General features: G+C 38.2%; 1 protein-coding gene across 1 annotated transcript in view; it reads right to left on the minus strand.

Annotated features, from left to right (window-relative positions):
* Nucleotides 1-21,426, minus strand: part of FANCC (FA complementation group C) — a gene marked incomplete at both ends in the record, with an annotated part of 175,902 nt that overhangs the window by 57,635 nt on the left and 96,841 nt on the right. The window contains one exon of the mRNA XM_084238295.1: nucleotides 3,128-3,292. Coding sequence (XP_084094421.1) covers nucleotides 3,128-3,292 — 165 coding nt within the window. The remainder of the gene's footprint in view (nucleotides 1-3,127; nucleotides 3,293-21,426) is intronic.

Consider the following 21,426-nt stretch of genomic DNA (forward strand, 5'->3'; position numbering starts at 1 on the left):
GATGTTTTAATGTTCTATTCTTGTCATTGGTTTTCACAGCTTTATTATAACGTGTCTTGGTTTCTGTCTGCCTGGTATTATTTTCTTTGGAACTCTTTGGGTCTCCTGGATCACAAGCTCATTGACCAGATTGAGATCATTTTCAGTAATTATTTCTTTAAATAAATCTTGTAGGCCTTTCTGTTTTTCTTCTCCTTTTGGGCCTTCCTATGATACAAATATTATTTCCCTTTAACATGTCCAAAGGGCTCGTATACAAATTTAACATTTTTTTCTTTTTTCCTCTATATTGTTCTCTTTGTGTATTCTCCCACCATGTATTTTGAACGCATTATTTTTCGCCGTTGTGTCTGTCTGCTGTTGAGGCCCTCAAATGTTTTAAAATCAGCTATAGCGTTTCTTAGCTCCATTATTTCTAATTGTGACTATTTCATATTTTCTTTATCTTTATTCTGTTGTTTTATATTCTGTTTTTTTAAAAAAATCTTTTGCGTTCCAGAAGCGTGGTTAGAACTGTTACCTTGAATTCTTCTGCCACATTCTTCAGTTCTGCTGGGTTGGGCTTCTCTTTGGGTTTTTTCACTCTGGTGTTTGTGGTATGTTCTTCTGTTTCATCACTTTTACTTTTTTATGGGTTGGAATAGCCATAGATTTCAGACTGTTGCCTTTGTACCTGTTGATATTATCTGAGGACTGGCCCTGGTGAAGAGTAGTAGGTATGAAAGAGGACCAGGGCAGGGAGGCACCAATGGATCACCTCAGTAAACTCAGGCATACGGACTTCCTACTGTGCCGTGGGGACCTGAGGTATATGGTAGGAATCCACAGTGAAACTCTCATAGACTGGCACCTCCAACCTTAGGTTCTTATAGTATTGGCTATTTTTAAACACTAGATGTAGGACTAGACATGGTTTGTAGTTGATAGCGCGTCAAAGGGTGGGAGTTGTTCTTATTTCTTTTCCAGCCCAAAGCTTTACCCTGGGGTGTTTGTTCCTCTTACTAAAAGGTGCTAGAGGTCTAGATTGTTCAAGTGTTTTGGTTTTAGCCCTAGGTTCCAGGCTGGACCTGTTTTGAATATCTGAGCCTGGTCTTTGAGTAGCTGCCTCTTCTTTGAGACCTAAGTGCTCAACCTGCTTCTCCCTAACAATTCAAGTGCCAGCTATCTACATTGAGAACCTCAGATTCAAGTCAATAATCTTCACTGTGCACACCCACCCAGCAGTTCTCCAAAAGTAAAACCTCCATCCTGGACATCAACTTGCATACTCCCTTATCCAGTGCAGTGCCAGTTCTCAGGAGTACCCAAAGATGGTTTGTGCCTAACTCAACAGCTGTAGGGAACTCTACAAAGCAGAAAGCCAACATAAGAAAAATGGGTATTACAGAATGGGAAGGGGGGGGTGCGGGGCAGGAGATAGAGAACTTATTCAAGGAAATAATACACAAAACTTTCCACACCCAGGGAAGGAATATACCAGTTCACAAAGCTAAAAGAACACCTAGCTATCTAAATGCAACAAGACCTACATTAAGATACATAGTAGGGCCTCCCCTGGTGGTGCAGCGGTTGAGTGCTGGGCTGTGAAACTGCCCGCAGCCTCTGCAGTACCAGTTCGATCCCTGGCCACTGGAGAGGGTCCCACATGGCACGACAGACCTCTCCTGCCACACCCACTGTTCCCCTCAGCAGTGTATTTCATTAGTCTGCCTGTACTGTTCCCCGCTCTGGTTCTGGTGAATTCTCTCACCCTCCTGAGCTTCTGACAGTATCCAGTGCTTGTATAAATAAATAAGTATTTTAAAAAAAGATACATAGTAGCATAACTAGTAAGAGTTCAAGAAAAAGAAAGAATACTAGAGACAGCTAGAAGAAAAATTAGGTAAGTTATAAGTGCAATGCCATCAGGGTTACATTGGATACCTCAGCAGAAACTCTACAGACAAGGTGAGAATGGAATGATATATTCAAAATACTCAAAGATAAAAGCTGGCAGGCAAAAATACTGTATCCTATAAGATTCTTTTTCAGATATAATGGAGACATAAAGGTCTTTTCTGACAAGCAAAAGATTAAGGAGTTTAGAAGATCTGCATATTTAATAAATCAATATTTTCAAATTAATCATGTGTGAGGTTACTATGTCCAACTTGGGCAGATGATCCATTAAAAATGCAAGACCAATGGGTTTTAATGTAACACTGTGAAAGGCTTATTGATGTAATTTTAGATTCCACATCACAATTAACCTTTAAAAAGCCACCATTTTCAAATTTTGGTGTGCTATCTGTAGCGTAAATGAGCTAAAAATCAGGCTTTTTACACCCTCTTACTATTAACATCTATGATCGGCACCTGTATTTTTGCGTGTGCACCTGTAATTATGGACACCTGAGTCTAGAGAGCAGAGGCACATGCACGTGTAATGGGGACACCTGTGCCAAGGAGTTGAGGTGGTATGAAAGACAGGAGGAGAATGCCAGAGAGAGTATGTGAGAGAGAACAGAGAAAGACTGTGAAGATTGGCTAGGAAGCCTCCCAGGCCCCCAGCCCGCCCCCCTGCCCTGTCTACCTGCTTGCCTACCTGCCCTGCACTTGGTTGCTTCACTATAATATCCAAGGAAAATACCCACAATTATCTGAGATGGCATATAATATATTCCTGTCTTTTTCAACTATGCATATGTGTGAAATTGGATTTTCTTGATGTATTTCAAATAAAACAACATATTGTATCAGACTGAATGCAGAAACTTGTATGAGAAACAAGCTGTCTCCTTTTAAATCAGACCATAATGACATTTGCAAAATTGTAAAAAAAAAAGTCACTCTGGTTAAAATTATTTTTTCCTAGGAAAAGAGCATTTTTTTCATAAAATTATGCTATTTGTGTTAACATATGATCAACTTATTTTTATTTTAACATGAGTAAATATTTTAAAATCATCTGTTTTAATTTCAAATATAGTAAATATTGATATAATAGAATTTTTTAAAAACATTAATTGTTATCCTTAATTTTTAAGGTGTAAAATGGTACTTGAGGTCAAAATATTTGAAAAAGGCATCTCGAACACAGGGCAAGTAGTCTCAGAAATGGATGGCAGGGTAAATGGGCATTACTTACAGCAATAGGGCTTCAGTCACAGCATCAAAGAACTCACGACAGAGTATTTCCTGAGGCTCATGTCCATGGAAGGTCAGGAGTGCCTCCACCAGTGGTTCAAAATCTGGCAGAGTAATAAGTGGGATACAAACTTGTGACAGGGACCTTACTTGCTCCGGAATCATTCTATGGAATAAATAAAATAAGAAATTATTACCCAAATCTCAGAACCACATCTAAATAAAGACATAAAAACTTGACATTGAAAAAATTGGTCACAGGTCAGTTGCTTTGACCCTCATATAATGAGGACTACCCCAACCACCATCTTGGAACTCTCTTATCTTATGAATTCTCTGGGAAGAAGCCTGATTGCAGCAGTTCCCATTTTAACATCACTAAATTTAACATCACCTCCAACTTATCATTCCTCAAACAACTCTAATATCTTCTCCAAATCTAATCTTTGCCCAGTGTTCCTGATCTCATTTGCTCAGGCCAAAACCTTTTAAGTCCATCCTTGATTCCTTCCTTTCTGTCAAGCTCCCTGTCTTGTACAGCAGTAAACATTGTCAGTTCATCCCATTACCTCACAACAATTTCATCACTATGAATGCTGAATTACTGATGAATTATTCTTGACTTTCTAACTAGTAACCTCCAGTCTGGTATACTATAGCTATCTCTTCACATTCTCCTTGCTTCTGCCCACACTCCCACTGTTTATCATCAGAACAGCTACAGCAATCCCTTAAAAAATTCAGATCACTTTATCACTCAAAGCTTTGCAATGGCTTCACACCTCACGGAGAACTAGCCAGGTCATATTCTACCCACCTAAGGGCTTTTGGTGATGGTCTCCCTTCTGTTTCTTCTGGCTTCATCCCCTTGTACTCTTAGCCTTGCCTATTCTGCTCCAGTCTTTCAGGCCTCCAAGACCTGTATCCTCATATGCCAGGTGAGGTCCTATTGCTCACTCTGTCTGGAACACATGGCTAGTTAGCTCCTTTGTTTCATATAAGTGTTAGTTATATGAAGACTTCCTTGACTATCCCATATAAAGTCACTGACCAGTATGATAGAAATCAGTCACAGGTGTAATTTAAATTAAGTGAAATAAAATTTAAATTTCCACTTCTCAGTTGCACACTCCACATATGGAATGTTCAACAGCTACATGAGATCAGTGGCTTACATTATTCACAGTACAAATGTACAAGACTTGTCCATTATGGCAGAATACTCTCTTCGACAACACAAGTGTCCTCACCCTCTTGTGTACTTCCTATCACTCTTACCCTGTTTTACTTTTCTTCAGAGCACTTCTCATCATCTAATCTATGATGTATTTACTTGTTTGTTGTTCATGATCTGTTTTTTCCTGCTAGGATGTCAACTCTATGAGAGCAGGCGCAGTTTACTATTTTGCTCACTGCTATGTTTCTTAGCACATAAGAGACAACCCAGGCTCAAGAAACAGATGTTAAATGAATAATAAGTAACTCAAGAAGATGACAGAGAATGTCGGGATATATGCTATTAGATCTTTTTCCAGGCATTTTCATGTATGTTCATAAATCTAGAAATTTAGTCTTCAGTTTTGTGAAACACAAATGGAGCCATGACATAAAATATACAACTGCCCCTTTTAAAAAACGTGTTGCGTATTATTTTTAAAAATGTTATGGAATTTAACAATGTCTCTACCGACATGTGGGTTGTTTCTATTTTTTCACTAGCACAATCACTGCACAAACAGTGTCCTTACACATACTATATGTGCCCTCCTATAGTTGCATATTAAAAGACTACAAATTTACTTTTTCATCCTTGCTAGTGAAATTATCAACATTCTTGCTCATCTGGACAAAAATGATTCCATTGCATTAATTTGCACTTTAGTATATATACATAGTAGACTACTATTTAACAATCAAAAAAGGTAAATTAATGCCATTCGCAGAAACTTGGATGGAGCTAGAGGGACTATGCTCAGTGAAGTAAGCCAGAAGGAAAATGAAAAATATTGGATTTTTTACTTAGAGGAAGAATATAGGGGAACCATAAGGGATCAGGGAAAATAATAATAATAATAAATTAAAAAATAGCAGGAAACTATAAATCAGAGACATTCTACAAGGGAGGGGGAGGTAGAGGAATCAAAACAAGGGAGAGAAGAACACAAGGGTCTACAGTGATGGTTCATGGGTGAATTGGTGGTGGGAATTTTACAGGGAATACACCTGAAAGGAGTATGCATAGAAAGCATGCATTGTACAAAAATGAACAAAGATGTAACACACACATACACACACACACATATATATAGCTATATAACTTGCACTTTTCTAATGATTTGTGAGATTTTTTTTTAATAAATTTTATTGTTATATTCCCCATACAATTGCAGCCCCCCCATTCTGACCCCAATCCCTCCCCTCCCGCCCCCGCCCCCCTAAAAGTGTCTCTGGTTCATAGTTTTTTGTTGATTTTGATTTTCACTTTCTTATAGTTATTCATTTTCCTGGTCCCTTATTTAAGTTTTCTAGATTCCTGCTATGAGTGAGACCATCCGGTATTTTTCTTTTTCTTTCTGGCTTATTTCGCTGAGCATGATCCCTTCCAGCGCCATCCATGTTGCTGCAAATTGCATGTGTTTATCTTTTTTGAATGCTGAGTAATATTCCATGGTATATATGTACCACATCTTCTTGATCCAGTCATCTATTTTTGGGCATTTCGGTTGTTTCCAAAGCTTAGCTATTGTAAACAGTGCTGCTATAAACATAGGGGTGCAGGTGTTGTTTGGAATTGATGTTTCTGTGTCCTTTGGGTAAATACCTAGGAGTGGAATTGCTGGATCATATGGAAGCTCTATGTTTAGTAGGTCCAGAAATCTCCACACAGCTTTCCACAGTGGTTGGACCAGTTTGCACTCCCACCAACAGTGCAGAAGAGTTCCTTTTTCTCCACACCCTCGCCAACATTTGTTGTTGCTGGTTTTTTTAATATGTGCCATTCTCACTGGTGTAAGATGGTATCTCATGGTAGTTTTGATTTGCATTTCCCTGATGACAAGTGATGTTGAACATTTTTTCATATGCCTGTTGGCCATTTGCATTTCCTCTTCAGAGAAGTTTCTTTTTAGCTCTTCTGCCCATTTTTTGACTGGATTATTTTCTTTGTTGTTGTTGAGTCTCATCAGCTCTTTGCAGATTTTTGTGATCAGTCCTTTATCATTAGTGTTGGGTGCAAAAATGTTCTCCCAGTTGGTGGGGTTTCTCTTTGTTTTTGTTATTGTCTCTTTTGCTGTGCAAAAGCTCTTAAATTTGATGTAGTCCCAGCTGTTTATCTTTGCCTTCATTATCACTGCTTTGGGTGATGTGTCTGTAAAGATGTCTTTGATGTGCAAATCACGTAGTGTTTCGCCTATATTTCCTTCTATATATTTTATGGTTTCAGGTCTTATGTCTAGTTCTTCAATCCATTTTGAGTTGATTTTTGTGTATGGTGTGAGGTAGTGGTCAAGCTTCATTCTTTTGCATGTAGCAACCCAGTTTTGCCAGCACCATTTATTGAACAAACTTTCTTTGCTGCAATGCATAGTCTTTGCTCCTTTGTCAAAGATTAGTTGGCCATAAATCTGTGGGTTTATTTCTGGATTTTCTATTTGATTCCATTGGTCTGTATGTCTGTTCTTGTTCCAATACCATGCAGTTTTGATGATTATGGCTTTGTAGTATAGTTTGAAGTCTGGGAGTGTGATGCCTCCATTCCCTTCTTTTTTTTTTCAGGAGAGCTTTGGCTATTCGGGGTTTTTTGTGATTCCATATGAATTTCATCAATAATTGTTCTATTTCTTTGAAGAATGACATTGAAATTTTGATTGGAATAGCATTGAATCTGTATATTGCTTTTGGAAGGATGGCCATTTTAATAATGTTTATTCTTCCAATCCATGAGCAGGGGATGTCTCTCCATTTCTTTGTGTCTTCTTCTATTTCTTTTATCAGTGTTTTATAGTTTTCTTTGTATAGGTCCTTTACCTCTTTTGTTAGGTTTATTCCCAAATATTTGATTTTTTTTGTTTCAATAACAAAAGGGATGGTTTTTTTGATTTCTTCTTCTTTAGATTTATTGTTTGTGTATAGGAAGGCTACTGACTTTTGCGTGTTGATTTTGTATCCTGCCACTTTACTGAACTGATTGATGAGTTGAATTAGCTTTTCTGTGGAGTTTTTGGGGTTCTCTATGTATAATATCATATCGTCTGCAAATAGTGATAGTTTGACTTCTTCTTTTCCTATTTGGATTCCTTGGATGTCTTTCTCTTGTCTTATTGCCCTGGCTAGGACTTCCAGTATTATATTGAAAAGCAGTGGTGAGAGTGGACATCCTTGTCTTGTTCCAGATCTTAATGGAATTGCTTTCAGCTTTTCACCATTGAGAATGATACTGGCTGTTGGCTTGTCATAGATGGCCTTTATGATGTTGAGGTATGTTCCTTGTATCCCCAGAATTTCAAGGGCTTTTATCATGAATGGGTGTTGCACTTTGTCGAAAGCTTTCTCAGCATCTATTGATATTATCATATGGTTTTTATATTTCTTTTTGTTGATGTGTTGGATAACATTGATTGATTTTTGGATGTTAAACCATCCTTGTGTCCCTGGAATGAATCCTACTTGGTCGTGGTGAATTATCTTATGGATACATTGCTGGATTCTGATAGCTAAAATTTTATTGAGGATTTTTGAATGAGTGTTCATTAGGGAGATTGGCCTGTAGTTTTCCTTTTTTGTGTTGTTCTTGTTCCGTTTTGGTATTAGTGTAATGTTGGCTTCATAAAACGTGTTTGGTATTGTCCCTTCCTTCTCAATTTTTTGGAAGAGTTTGTGAAGGATAGGCACTAATTCGTCTCTGAATGTTTGGTAGAATTCATTTGTAAATCCATCAGGTCCTGGGCTTTTGTTTTTGGGGAGGTTTTTGATTACCATTTCAATTTTGCTGCTTGTAATTGGTCTGTTTAGGTGTTCTATTTCTTCTTTATCTAGCTTTGGGTGATTGTAGAGTTGTAGGAATTTGTCCATCTCCTCTAGATTGTTAAACTTGTTTCCATATAACTGTTCATAGTAGTTACTGATTATTCTTTTGATTTCTGCTGTGTCCGCTGTGATTTCTCCTCTTTCATTTATGATCCTGTTTATTTGTGCTTTCTCCCTTTTTTCCTTTGTGAGCCTGGCTAGGGGTTTGTCTATTTTATTGATTTTTTCAAAGAACCAGCTCTTGGTTTCGTTGGTCTTTTGGATTGTTTTTTTAGTTTCAATTTCATTTATTTCTGCTTTGGTTTTTATTATTTCTTTTCTTCTACTGGTTTTGGGGTTTTTTTGTTGTTCTTTTTCTAGATCTTTGAGCTTCGAGATTAGGTTGTTTCTTTGCGTTCTTTCTTGTTTCTTGATGTGAGCTTCTATTGCTATATATTTTCCTCTTATTACTGCTTTTGCTGCATCCCATACATTTAGGATATTGGTGTCCTCTTTGTCATTCAATTCAAAAATTTTTTTAATTTCTTCTTTGATCTCCTCATTAGTCCAATGGTCTTCCAGTAGTGTGGTTTTTAATCTCCATGAGGTAGGAAAGTTCCTTGCCTTCTTTTTATGGTTTATTTCTAGTTTGATGCCTTCATGGTCAGAAAAGATGGTTGATATGATTTCAATCTTGGTGTATCTGTTGATGTTTGTCTTGTGCCCCAGTATGTGATCGATCCTGGAGAATGATCCATGTGCTCTTGAGAAAAATGTGTACTCCGTTTTTTTGGGGTTTAGTGTTCTATAGATGTCTGTTAAGCCCAATTGCTCTAGGTCCTTATTTAGAGCTTTGGTTTCTTTACTTATTTTTTGTCTTGTTGATCTATCCATTGTTGATAGTGGTGTGTTGAAGTCTCCCACTACGTATGTGTTTTCTCTGATGTCTGTTTTCAGAGAGGACAACAGTTGTCTGATATATTTTGGTGCTCCTTCGTTTGGTGAGTATATGTTAATGAGTGTTATTTCTTCTTGAAATATTGTCCCCTTGATCATAATGTAGTGACCATTGGGGTCTCTTTTTATCTTTTTGAGTTTGAAATCTGTTTTATCTGATATAAGTATAGCTGTTCCTGCTTTCTTTTTTGGTCCATTTGCTTGTAGGATTGTTTTCCATCCTTTAACTTTGAGCCTATTTTTATCTTTTGTAGCTAAATGTGTTTCCTGGAGACAGCAAAAGGTTGGGTTTTGTTTCTTAATCCAGGCTGCAACTCTGTGTCTTTTTATTGAAGAGTTTAGTCCATTTACATTTAGAGTTAATATTGATATGTTAACATCTGTATTTGCCATTGTGTTTGTCTTTCCTTTGATTTTATTTATTTATTCTTTTAATAACTTTTTTTTTTTTTAGCCTTCTTTCATTGTTATTCGTCCCTCTGAGGTTCTGGCTTTAGGACTCCTTGTAGTATTTTTTGGAGTGGGGGTTTAGTTGCAATGAAATTCCGGAGTTTCTGTTTGCCTGGGAAGGTCCATATTCTTTCTTCAAAGAGGAAGGAGAGCTTTGCGGGATAGAGTATTCTTGGTTGGCATCTGTTTTCTTGGAGTCTGTTGACTATGTCCCTCCACTCTCTCCTTGCCCGTAGTGTTTCTTCGGAGAAGTCTGATGTCAGCCTGATTGGTTTTCCTTTGAATGTTATCTGTTTCTTCCCTCTTGCCAGCTTCATTATTTTTTCCTTGTCCTGGATTCTTGGGAGCTTTACTATTATGTGTCTTGCTGTATTTTTCCTTTCGTCGTGGAAGTTTGGTGTTCTTCTTGCTTCTTGTATATCAATTTTCAGCTCCTTCTTCACATTTGGGAAGTTCTCTTCAATTATCTCTTTGAATATTTTCTCTGTTCCTACATCTCTCTCCTCTCCTTCTGGTATTCCTATAACTCTTATATTTCCTTTCCTCATGGAGTCAGATAGTTCCCGAAGTCTTTCTTCGTTCTTTTTCCTTCGTACTTCTCTTTCCTTTTCTGTTTTGGTTTTTTATTTCTGTGTCTTCAAGATTACTTATTCGTTCTTCCATTTCATCTATTCTGCTTTCATTGCTTTTCCCAGAATTCTTTAGTTCTTCCATTAATTCTTTGATCTCCTGCATTTCTTTTACTTCCCTCTTTAGGGACTCAATTTCTTTCTTCTGACCATTGTTTTCCCTCTCTAGGGACTCAATTGCATTCTTCTGATTGTTGATTATTTTTCCCTTATCATTGTTTTCCTTTATGACTTCTGTCAGTTTTTTAATCACGGCAATTTTAAATTCTCTTTCTGGAAGGCTCAGAAATTCTTCCAAGTTATTGTCGTTGCAATCTGGGGGCTGGTTTTCTTTTTGTGGTGTGCTTTTTCTCTGGAGAGTTGCTAGGTTGCGTGTGGTTCTTCTCCTCCCTACTGTCTGTTGTCTAATTTGCCGTATGCGTTGGGACACTGTGTTGTTGGGACTGGCCGGCATCTTGGGTGGGCTTCTCTGCTCCCCTCTGGTTCCTCCAGGAGTCATCTGTCAGTTTCAAGCAGTCTTTACTGGAGAAAGGTCCCTGTTCTAAAATGCCGATGTGGGGACACACTCCCCTGTGCGCCTGGTCTGCCCCGGCGGTGGGTTCCTGCTCCCCTCTGGGCTTGGACTGCAGGCCAGAGGGGGTCTGGCGTGGGCGAACTTCCCCCGCTCACCTCTGGCTCCTGAGGAAGCCTTCTGCAGGTAGTCTTTACTGAAGAAATGTCCCTGTTCTAAAATGGTGATGTGGGACACACTCCCTGCGCGTCTGGTCTCAGGCACACTCTTCTGCGCGCCTGGTCTGCCCCGGCTGTGGGTGCTCGCTCTCCCTGTGGGCTCAGACTACTTGTTCGGAAGGGGCCCGGTGTGGGCTAACTCCCCAGCTGGCCACGAGCTCCTTCAGGATCCTCTGCTGGCTTCAAGTCGCTAGGTGGCGCCAGAGATCTCTCCTAGAGCCCTTGGGGAGCTGATTTTCCACCCCGTGGGACAGGGAGCAGAGCGGGGATGGTAGGGTACACCTCAACGGCTTTGGGGTGCTGTGTCTGCCTTGTGCCCCACTGTCGTGGGGAACCCACGCCCCTAATTTCGTGTCCCGGGTCTCAGTTCCAAAGCCCTCAGTTCCAGGACGCGGGCTGTAGCCCAGATCAGTGGCGCGGGAATGGCGCCTTTTGAATCCCGCTCCCCTGCCTGGGCGCCTTGTTCCTGCTCACTCAGGGAGGGCCTCCGTGGTCTCCCCGCAAGCCTAGGTCGCAGGTGCGGGGACCTGGGCAGCTGCGATCCGATCCGGATCTGCGTCTGGTTTTCCAGCGCGCGCCACTTTCCGTGCAAGCTTACCTGGCAGCCGGGGCTGTGTGCTGGTGCTGGTCTCCTCCTGGGAGGCGGGGCTCTCTTTAATGGCGCCTGGAGCTCACCTCCCTGGCGGATCCTGCAGGGTTCTCCACAGCTCCCGTTCACGGGGTGTGGTGGCTGAAATAGTTCCTTTCCACTCACAGACCCGCTTGCTGCGTCCGTTTTTCTTGTTGGCCGTTTTGGTTTGTTGTTTCCCTCCTCTCTGTGGGTCGGAGAGTGCCGCCTCTGTGGGCGGGGGAGGGGAGCAGGGTTCTGCGCTTCCCTCCCTTCTGGTCCTCTTTTATGGCCACTTTCTTCTTTGGGCAGTTTGCTGGAGTCACCCGTTTATCTTCCGTGTCCCGGTTCTCACTGGGACCTGCCGCTTTTCCTCCCTATTAACTTTTTTTAATGGGAGATCTTACTCGCAGTGTCTCCTTGCCGCCATGTTGCTCCGCCCCCTCTGATTTGTGAGATTATTTATGTTTCTTACCCACTTATATTTCCTCTTCAGAGAATTTGTTTTTAAATTAGTGTATACTTGTTCTATTCATTTATTTAAAAAGTTTTTATCAAACCCTGACTATAATTGAGACTGTTGGAAGTGCCTGTGATACAGGAGCAAAGATGACAAAAATCTAGAAATGGAGAGAAACGATAAAATGTCAAGTACCATTCTGAAAAGTAAAGCATAGTGAGATGTTCAAGAGTGAAGGAGTTTACTGAGAACACTAGATCAAAGATTTAAAGGGAGAGTATAAATGAGCAAGTAAGTGAGCAAAGTAACAATATGAGAAAAATGTTGCAGGAAGATAAAAAGCAAAGCAAAGGCCTTGAGTATGAGAAAACAGCAAGGACGCCCGGGTCTCTAGACTGACGTGAAAGTGGGATGGGAAGGGCAGGAGGAAAGAAAGTCAAGCTTTTATAGATCATCGTAAGAACCTGGATGCTATTTTTTTTAATTATTTTATACTTTTATCAAACTTATAGATGCAACTACTTTACTCAAATAGCTCTTCAGAGCTTATGAAAAAGAGCTCTTCTCTTTTTCTCTTCTCTTTTGGGAAGAGCTAATGAGAATTTACTTTCAAGCCTAATTGTTCAGATAATCAGTATTTCTGTTCTCCCTAGATTGACCGAATGTTACTTGGTTTGCTCATTTGCTCATTTTTCTTTGCACTGCTTGCTACTTTAACCCCAAACTCCTATCCAAGTTGCAATCTCCGTGCTACCACTTCATCTTCTTGACATTTCTTTTAGATCTTTCTGACCTATCCTGTCGTAATCTAGACAGGTTACTTTTCACTCCCTCAGACAGTTGTTTTCTTGGGCACTCCATCCTGGAAATTTTCACTTTCCTCATCATTTGCATATCTTCTCCTGGATTCCATATCCTCTTCCTTCTCTGCTCACATTTGAGTATATTTTACTCTCACAGTTGATAGATACTTTGGTTGATTCCAGAATTCTGATTTTCCCACAGAATTGTGAAGGCGTGTTCCTAGCTTCCAATGTTGTTTTTGAGAAGTCATCTTCTATTAATATCCCTGATACTTTATGTGTCTTGCTTTTACTCGCTGGAGGCATTTTGGATATTCTCTTTGAAATATCACAATGTGTCTTGGTATGAGTTTATTTTTATTCTTTGTGCTAGAAGTACCTTATAAAAGGAAACTTCTTTTACATTATTTCTTCAAAAATTTCCTACCTAGGGCCTCCCCTGGTGGCGCAGCAGTTGAGCGCTGGGCTGCAAAGCTGCCCACAGCCTCTGCAGCACCGGTTCAATCCCAGGCTGCCAGGGAGGGTCCCTCATGGCGTGCAGACCTCTCCTGCCATGCCCGCTGCTCCCCTCAGCAGTGTATTTCATCAGTCTGCCTGTGAATTATCTCACCCCCTCACGCTTGTAACTGTACCCAGTGCTTGTATAAATGAATAAATAAATCTTTAAAAAAGATTTCCTACCTAGTCTTTTCCCTATTCTTCTTTCATAAGAATTCTGATTTTTTCAGATATTGAACTTCCTAGACTGTTCTCTCTTATCTTTTCTTCCTTATTTTTTATTTATTGGTCTTTATGCTCTAGATATGGAAAGAATTATTCATTTTTATCTTCCAAGCCCTTCATTATTTTTTATTACCACATTTCATACTCTGGATGCGCACTTTTAATAGCATCCTCTTCCTGTGTAATGGTCAAAATATTCCTTTAATTTTTATGGGAACATTGATATTAGCTAAATTTTATTTTCCTTGAATAATCCTTTCTCTTTATTTGTATTGGTTTCTTCTTTGTATATTAAAATATATTTTTTAATATTGTATCCCTTAAATATCTGGTGACCATTATCTTCTTATATTTAATAGGGAGACACTAAAGAACTAGGAGAAAATTACTATGTATATGAGTGGGACAAGCTGATCATGATCTTGCCTCCTGGAACAGTTTTCAGAATTTTTAAGTTCAGAACACTGTTAGACTATAATTACTGAGAATATCAGTTTTTGTTTCCAGGGCTATAACTACCAGTGCTTATTTTCAAATTAAAATGGAGACAAAAATATTTATTAATTCAGTAAAAGTAACAATAAATCCATTAGCTGATAATATAATGAAGATTTTTTGTTAAGCAGTATTTTACAAAACAAGAAAACAGTGAGTAGAGTAGCACTATTTTACATTGTTTGCAAATCTCTTTACTATACAGCCTAAAAGAAGGTTGAATTCTTGTATTTACTTCTACCTTTAGTTTGTTGTAGTATGCTGTTTCCGTTAAGTATTTGAAGAGAATCTAGGCCCATGCAGCATTAAGCATTCTCCCTTAATAATGTCTATCCTACCAATAGCAATATTGAATCTTTATTCAATGCTATTCCAATAAAAATCTCAATGACATTCTTCAAAGAAATAGAACAAATACTGATGAAATTCATATAGAACCACAATAAAACCATGAATAGCCAAAGCCCTACTGATGAAAACAAAAGAGAAAGGAGGTATCACACTTACAAACTTCAAGCTATACTACAAAGCCATAATAATTAAGACAGTTTGGTATTGTAACAAAAACAGACACATAGACCAATGGAACTGAATAAAGAGCCCAGAAATAAAATGACACTTATATGGACAACTGATCTGTGACAAAGGAGCAAAGAATATGCCATCGAACACGGACAGTTTGTTCAATAAATGGTGCTGGGAAAACTGGACCTCCACATGCAAAAAAAATGAAACTAGACCACTACCTTTCACCGTGCACAAAAATCAACTCAAAATGGATGAAAGAACTGGACATAAGACCTAAAACCATAAAATATATAGAAGAAAATATAGGTAAAACACTACAAGACATACATCGCAATAACATCTTTAAAGACTCATCACCCAAAGCAAAGAAAATCAAGGAAAAGACAAACAGCTGGGATTACATCAACTGAAAAGTTTCTGCACAGGAAAAGAGACATTAACCAAAACAGAGAGACACCACACTGACTGGGAAAAAATGTCAACTGATAAGGGGCTGATCGCAAAGATATACAAAGAACTCAGAAGACTCAACAAAACAAAATAAACAATCCAGTCAAGAAATGGGCAGAAGAACTCAAAAGACATTTCCCCAAAGAGGAAATGCAAATGGCCACAGACATATGAAAAAATATTCAACCTCCCTTATAATCAGGGAAATGCAAATTAAAACCACATTGAGTTACCACCTTATACCAGTAAGAATAGCACATATCAAATAAACAAGCAACAACAAATGTTGGTGAGGATGTGGTGAATGAGGAACTCTCCTATATTGCTGGTGGGAATGCAAACTGGTCCAACCACTATGGAAAGCTGTCTGGAGATTCCTCAACCTGCTAAAAATGGAGCTACCATACAACCCAGCAATTTCACTTCTAGGGATCTACCCAAAGGACACAAAAACATCGATTCAAAAGAACACCTGTACCCCTATGTTTATTGTAGCACTATTCACAAAAGGTAAAACCTGGAAACAACCCAAATGCCCAAAAATAGATGACTGGATCAAGATGTGAAACATATACACAATGGAATATTATTCAACAATCAAAAAAGATAAACTCATGCCATTCACAGCAACATGGATTGAACTAGAAGGGATTATGCTCAGTGAAATAAGCCAGAAGGAAAAAGAAAAATATCGGATAGTTTCACTTATAGCAGGAATATAGGGAAACCCAGTAAGATATCAGTGTAAAAAAAATAACAACAGTACAGGGCCTCCCCAGTGGCGCAGCGGTTGAGCACTGGGTTGGGAAGCTGCCCACAGCCTCTGCAGCACCAGTTGATCCCTGGCTGCCAGCGAGGGTCCCACATGGCACGCAGACCTCTCCTGCCCCGCCCGCTGCTCCCCTCAGCAGTGTATTTCGTCAGTCTGCCTGTTCTGTTCCTTGCTCTGGCTCTAGTGAATTCTCTCTCCCTCCCTCGCTTCTGACTGTACCCAGTGCTTGTATAAATAAATAAATAAATCTTTAAAAAAATAATAACTACAAAACACAACAAAGCAAAAACAGACAATTATAAATCAGAGACATACTGCAGGGGAGGAGGAGGGAGAGGGATCAGAGAGAGGGAGGGAGGGAGGGAGGGAGGGAGGAGCACAGGGCACTGAGGTGATGGTGTATGGGTGCATTGGTGAAGGAAACTCTATGGGGACTATACCTGAGGGGGTGGGGGAAGCAAATATTGTTTAAAAATGAACAATGATGTAAAAAATAAAAAAAAATAATAAAAAAAAATATTACACCAAACTCATTGTTACTTTGGTTCCTGTAAGCCTGTCTGGAAACAGGTATAGCTGCTTACCATAGGTCTAAAGAATTCTAAAGGGGTAGTGTTTATGCTGACAATGGCTGAAATTAATCACAGTTCACTGTCAAGACTTTCCTTGAAAGCTTCAAGTCTTCAAAGAGAGTCTAGTATTCCAAAATGGTAATATAAGACCTATTCTGTCAATAACAATTTTTCTAGGTAGCAAGATAGATTCCTGGCACTTCTTATTTCACCATCCCCCCTTCTGTTCTCTTTACAAAACACAAAAAAAGCAAAAAAAAAAGCTTTTCTTACTTTTCATTGTTTTGTTCTTTTGCATTATGTCCTAGAAGAATTATTTGGCTCATCTGATAATTTGCTGTTCACCTGTATATCCTTTTTAGCTGGGTCTCTGAATTTTCTTCTTTTCCTCTAAGTTTCCTCTTTAAATAATAAGCAGAACTTATTCCTATTTTGAGGATGTGATAGTTTCTGTTATATTCTGAACACAATTCCTTTAAAATAAATCCACTTGTTTGTCCTATGTAATATATTTAATTAGCATAGCAGCTTCTTTGTTTGTTGCAATTGCCTTGTATTTTCTTTTGATATTGGTTTTGTTGTTACTATCTGCTAATTTTTGCTTATTTATTTTTTCCAAAATTTTTGGATTCCTTATTAGTCTTTCCATGAATGCTGTGTTTACTATAGTCAATTTCTATTAATTGTGGGTAGGGTGAGGATGTACTGCTATGTGGGGTTGTCAATAAATTATACTGTGGGCACTAGAATACCCCAAATATACTTCTGGGAATTTTTGGTAGTCATTTGGTTGTTTGCATCTTCTCCAAAGCTTCCTCCCTCCTTTCCATTGGAAACAAGACATCTGTTATCTCAATTAGGGACAATGAATAGGAAGAAAGTGTACGAGGGCCTAACCAGCTGATTGCCATTCCTGTACTAGCCTGAAAATTTTTCTTGTTGGCTGCCTCTACTCCTTGAATTCACCTCCAAAGTAATTCTTAACTTTTGTACTAGTCCTCTCTTATGAGCTATTTGGGCTGTGGTAGTTTTCTTCAAAAACATCCTACCTACCTACCAATCTTTGTCATAATTTGTGGTTAATCAGGAAAACCTTGTTTGCAGTATTATATATTTACTTGTTAAAATTCCCCATCATGTCTAGGAGTTAGGAGCATAAAGTGAATGGTAGGAAATTCAGGTCCTTAGTTCCACACTTGATTTAATATTCTACACTTTCATCTTATTCTTCTGATTCTAGATTATAAAGGTTTCTATTCTTCAAAGGTCTTATATTTTAGTCTTCAAGTCCAATATTTCCACATCATAACTACTTAACATATGGTTTTCGGAATCAGCAGCATCAGCATCAATGGCAGTAGAGTCAAGGCACCTTTCCAGGTCATTCTTACACATTCTTAAATTTGAGAGATGCTTTCCACAACCCAAGTATCAATTTCTATTTAGAAGCTGAAAATTTTGAGGAGACATGATAGAAATGTATTTAAAGGCTTATATTTTTTATTGATGAATTTCCACAAATTATTAGTTATATTTTCTTATTAGTCAACAGTAAAATTCTCAGAGATAAGTTTTGTTCACTACACAATGATTTCTTATGTATGAACAGTTATCTTTTTGTCTTATTCACCTTTTCTAAAATTCACTTCTTTTTCTTCATCACTTAGGTTTCTTTAACATTTATCTTCCACAGTACTTTATTGTCTTTCTCTAACTCACCACTGATGGTGGTTTAGACCTAAAATTAATTAATATGTTTTTTCAGTCTATCATATTATTTGATAACAAAAGACATTTAATTTGTATTGTAAATACCTAATTATTTTTGTAATATATGAGATTACTAGGTGGGAGAGAAGGGGGTAAAGTCAAGTATGTGTAAATGTGTGTGTGTACATGCACATGTATGTGAGATGCAGGATGCATTTTAATATGGATATTCTGCACAGAACCTATGAAATATTTTTAATAGAGCAAGGACTCCATGAGTGAAAATTTGTGAAACTAAAAAATATGCCTGAGAATTACATGTACTCATAATAAATCTACAATTCTAAAATAAAGAGAAGGGGAGGCAGTGCTTTTGCCCTTCATAGCCTCAATGTCTGCAGTTTTGACTCTTCTATTTAACTTTCTAAAATAAAACCAATTCTCTCCCATCCTCATAAAAGAAAGGAGATTCTCACTGATGACTGGGTAGGTGGAAAATATGACTCTGGAACAATGATATTTATTAAGCACTGAAGAACAGATACAACCGAATGTATCTTCCAATTAGACTGTAAAAGGTCCAAGAAAAATTTCCTGAAAAATTCTGAATTCTTATATAAACGTATGTCGGTCTTGATTCTACCAAAATGAAGGCAGGCTCAATGATACTCTTCTGAAGGCTTCAAAGCTCCCACAGCTTTCAGAGTTTCCTCTTTTGGTCTAAAGCACCCCAGAACAAAAAACTCCACAGAAAACTAACTGTAACAATAAACCAGTTCAGTAAAGCAGCAGTTTACAAAATTAACAAACAAAAATCAGTAGCCCTCTTATATGCAAACAACCAATCTGAAGAAGAAATCAAGAAAACCATTACAATTGTACTCAAAAAAATTAAATATCTGGGAATAAACCTAATAATAGAGGTGAAAGACCTATACAAATAAAATTACAAAACACTGTTAAAAGAAATAGAAGGGCCTCCATGGTGGCACAGGTGGTTGAGCGCAGTGCTGTCCACAGCCTCGGTAGTGCCGGTTCGACTTTAGTGGGCTCTGGAACAAGGAAAGTCTCTTCAAAAGATGGTGCTGGGAAAACTGAACTGCTATAGGCAAAAGAATGAAACTATATTACTATCTCCCACCATACACAACATGAATACACAAAAAATCAAATCAAAATGGATAAAAGACTTGAATATAAGACCTGAAACCATAAAATACATAAAAGAAAACATAGGCACAACACTCCATGACATAGATCTCAGAAACAACTTTGAGAACTCATCCCGGAAGCAAAGAAAATAATGAAGGAAAAGGTAAACAGCTGGGACAACATCTAACTAAAAAAATCTGTACAGCAAAAGAGACAATAACCAAAACAAAGAGACAACCTACAGATTGGGAGAAACTATTTGTACTTCATACAGCTGATAAGTGACTGATATAAAATACAGACAAAGAACTTATACAACTCAACAAAAACAAACAGCCCAGCCAAAGTATTGGTAGAACTAAACAGACACTTGTCCAAAGTAGAAATGCATATGGACAACAGGAATGTGAAAAAATGCTCAACATCACTTATCAGGGAAATGCAAACCCAAACCACAATGAGATACCTTCTCACACCTGTGAGAGTAGCCCATATTAAAACAACAACAACAACAACAAAACTGGTAAGAATAAATGCTGTCGAGGATATAGAGGAAAAAGGAACCCTCCTACACTGCTGGTGGGAATACAAACTGATCCACCCACTACGGAAAGCTGCGTGAAGGTTCCTAAAATTAGTAAAAATGGATCTACCACATGACCCAGCAATTCCACTCCTAGAAATCTACTGAAAGGACACAAAAACATTAATTCAAAAGGAAACCAGCATCCCTATTTTTATTGAAGCACTATATACAATAGCTAAGATATGGAAACAACCTAAATGCCCAGAAGCAGATCAATGGATCAAGATGTGGTATATATACACAATGGAATTACCATTCAGCAATCAAAAAAGATAAACTCATGCCATTCACAGCAACATGGATGGAGCTAGGAGGGATTATACTCAGTGAAATAAGTTTGAGGGAGGACAAGGGACTATGGTGACTTTCATGGGCGATGAGATTTATGGAGACTACACCTGAGGGGAAAAATCAAATATTCTACAAAAAGAACAACTATCTAAGAAAATAAAGTTTACTCAATAAAAAAAATTCTCTATTTGTAAAAACAACAAAATAAAATTTTCCCAGAGCAAGGGAACCCAACATCAGACTGGATTACACTAAGCAGTAGGTCTTGATTGATTGTGAGACCAGTATTTCCAATGATTTTTGCATAAGAATTCTATTGCACAAGGCTCAACAGTAACCATATAATGCAGGAAATATCTTCCCATGTAGTTGTACTGAAGCTTCCAAACCATCTGTAGCAAACCATAGGATACAGGATAAACTACTGCTCAGAAAATCCATGTCGCTCCTTCTAGATACTTCATAGCAAAGAACAAGACAGACTTCAAATGTTCTGTCAATGAACTTTACATTTTACTTGGTGGCCAGTGAAACTCAAACACTATGATTAGGGCCTCCCTGGTGGTGCAAAGGGTTAAGTCTCAGCACCATGAAGCTATTGGCAGCCACTGCAGCACAAGTTTGATCCCTGGCCTGGGAGGTAACCCACATGGTGCAGCAAACCTATCCTGTTTCTCCTGCTGTTCCCCTCAGCAGTGTATTTCAGTAGAGCTGCCTGATTGCTCCCCACTCTGTCTCTGGTGAATCCTCTCTCACCCCCTTCCTCTCACCCCTTCCCCCACCTCTGGCCTGCACTCCAGCTCTTGTATATATAAATAAAATAAATCTTTTAAAAAAACCCAAAACATTATAATTAAACCATGTATCAGACCTCTAAAAATAACGGAAAAGAAAACTAGATTTTTTTTCCCCCCAGCTTGAGCAATTTACACATCTGAAGTTATTAGATTAATTTTATGCATTTCTATGATGTTTTTGAATCTTTTGAAATAAACTTTAAATATTCAAGTGGCAGCAAGTGGGGAGAAATGTATCGAGGCACTCTCTCAAAAAAACAAAAAACAAAAAACAAAAAAAACAAAAAAAAAAACCCCAAAGAAAAACAGCTTATCATAGTTTATACAATGTTTAAGTTTGGGAGGCTTTTGAATGCTTTAACATTTGAAGTCATGTCAGTTAGGAAGAAAGTAATGATAAAATTCAAGTTTCACAACAAATGGATATATCTGGGCACAAATATACAGAAATAATTTGTCTACTATGCTATTTTTGGATTCAACTTTTTATTTGTAAATTTAAAAAAATATACAGATAACTTCAAATATGCAGGAGCAATTTTTGCATTATCATCATACATATATTAATTATTATAACTTATTTCA

Source organism: Talpa europaea, assembly GCF_964194135.1.
Source record: "Talpa europaea genome assembly, chromosome: 7".
Lineage (NCBI taxonomy): Eukaryota > Metazoa > Chordata > Mammalia > Eulipotyphla > Talpidae > Talpa > Talpa europaea.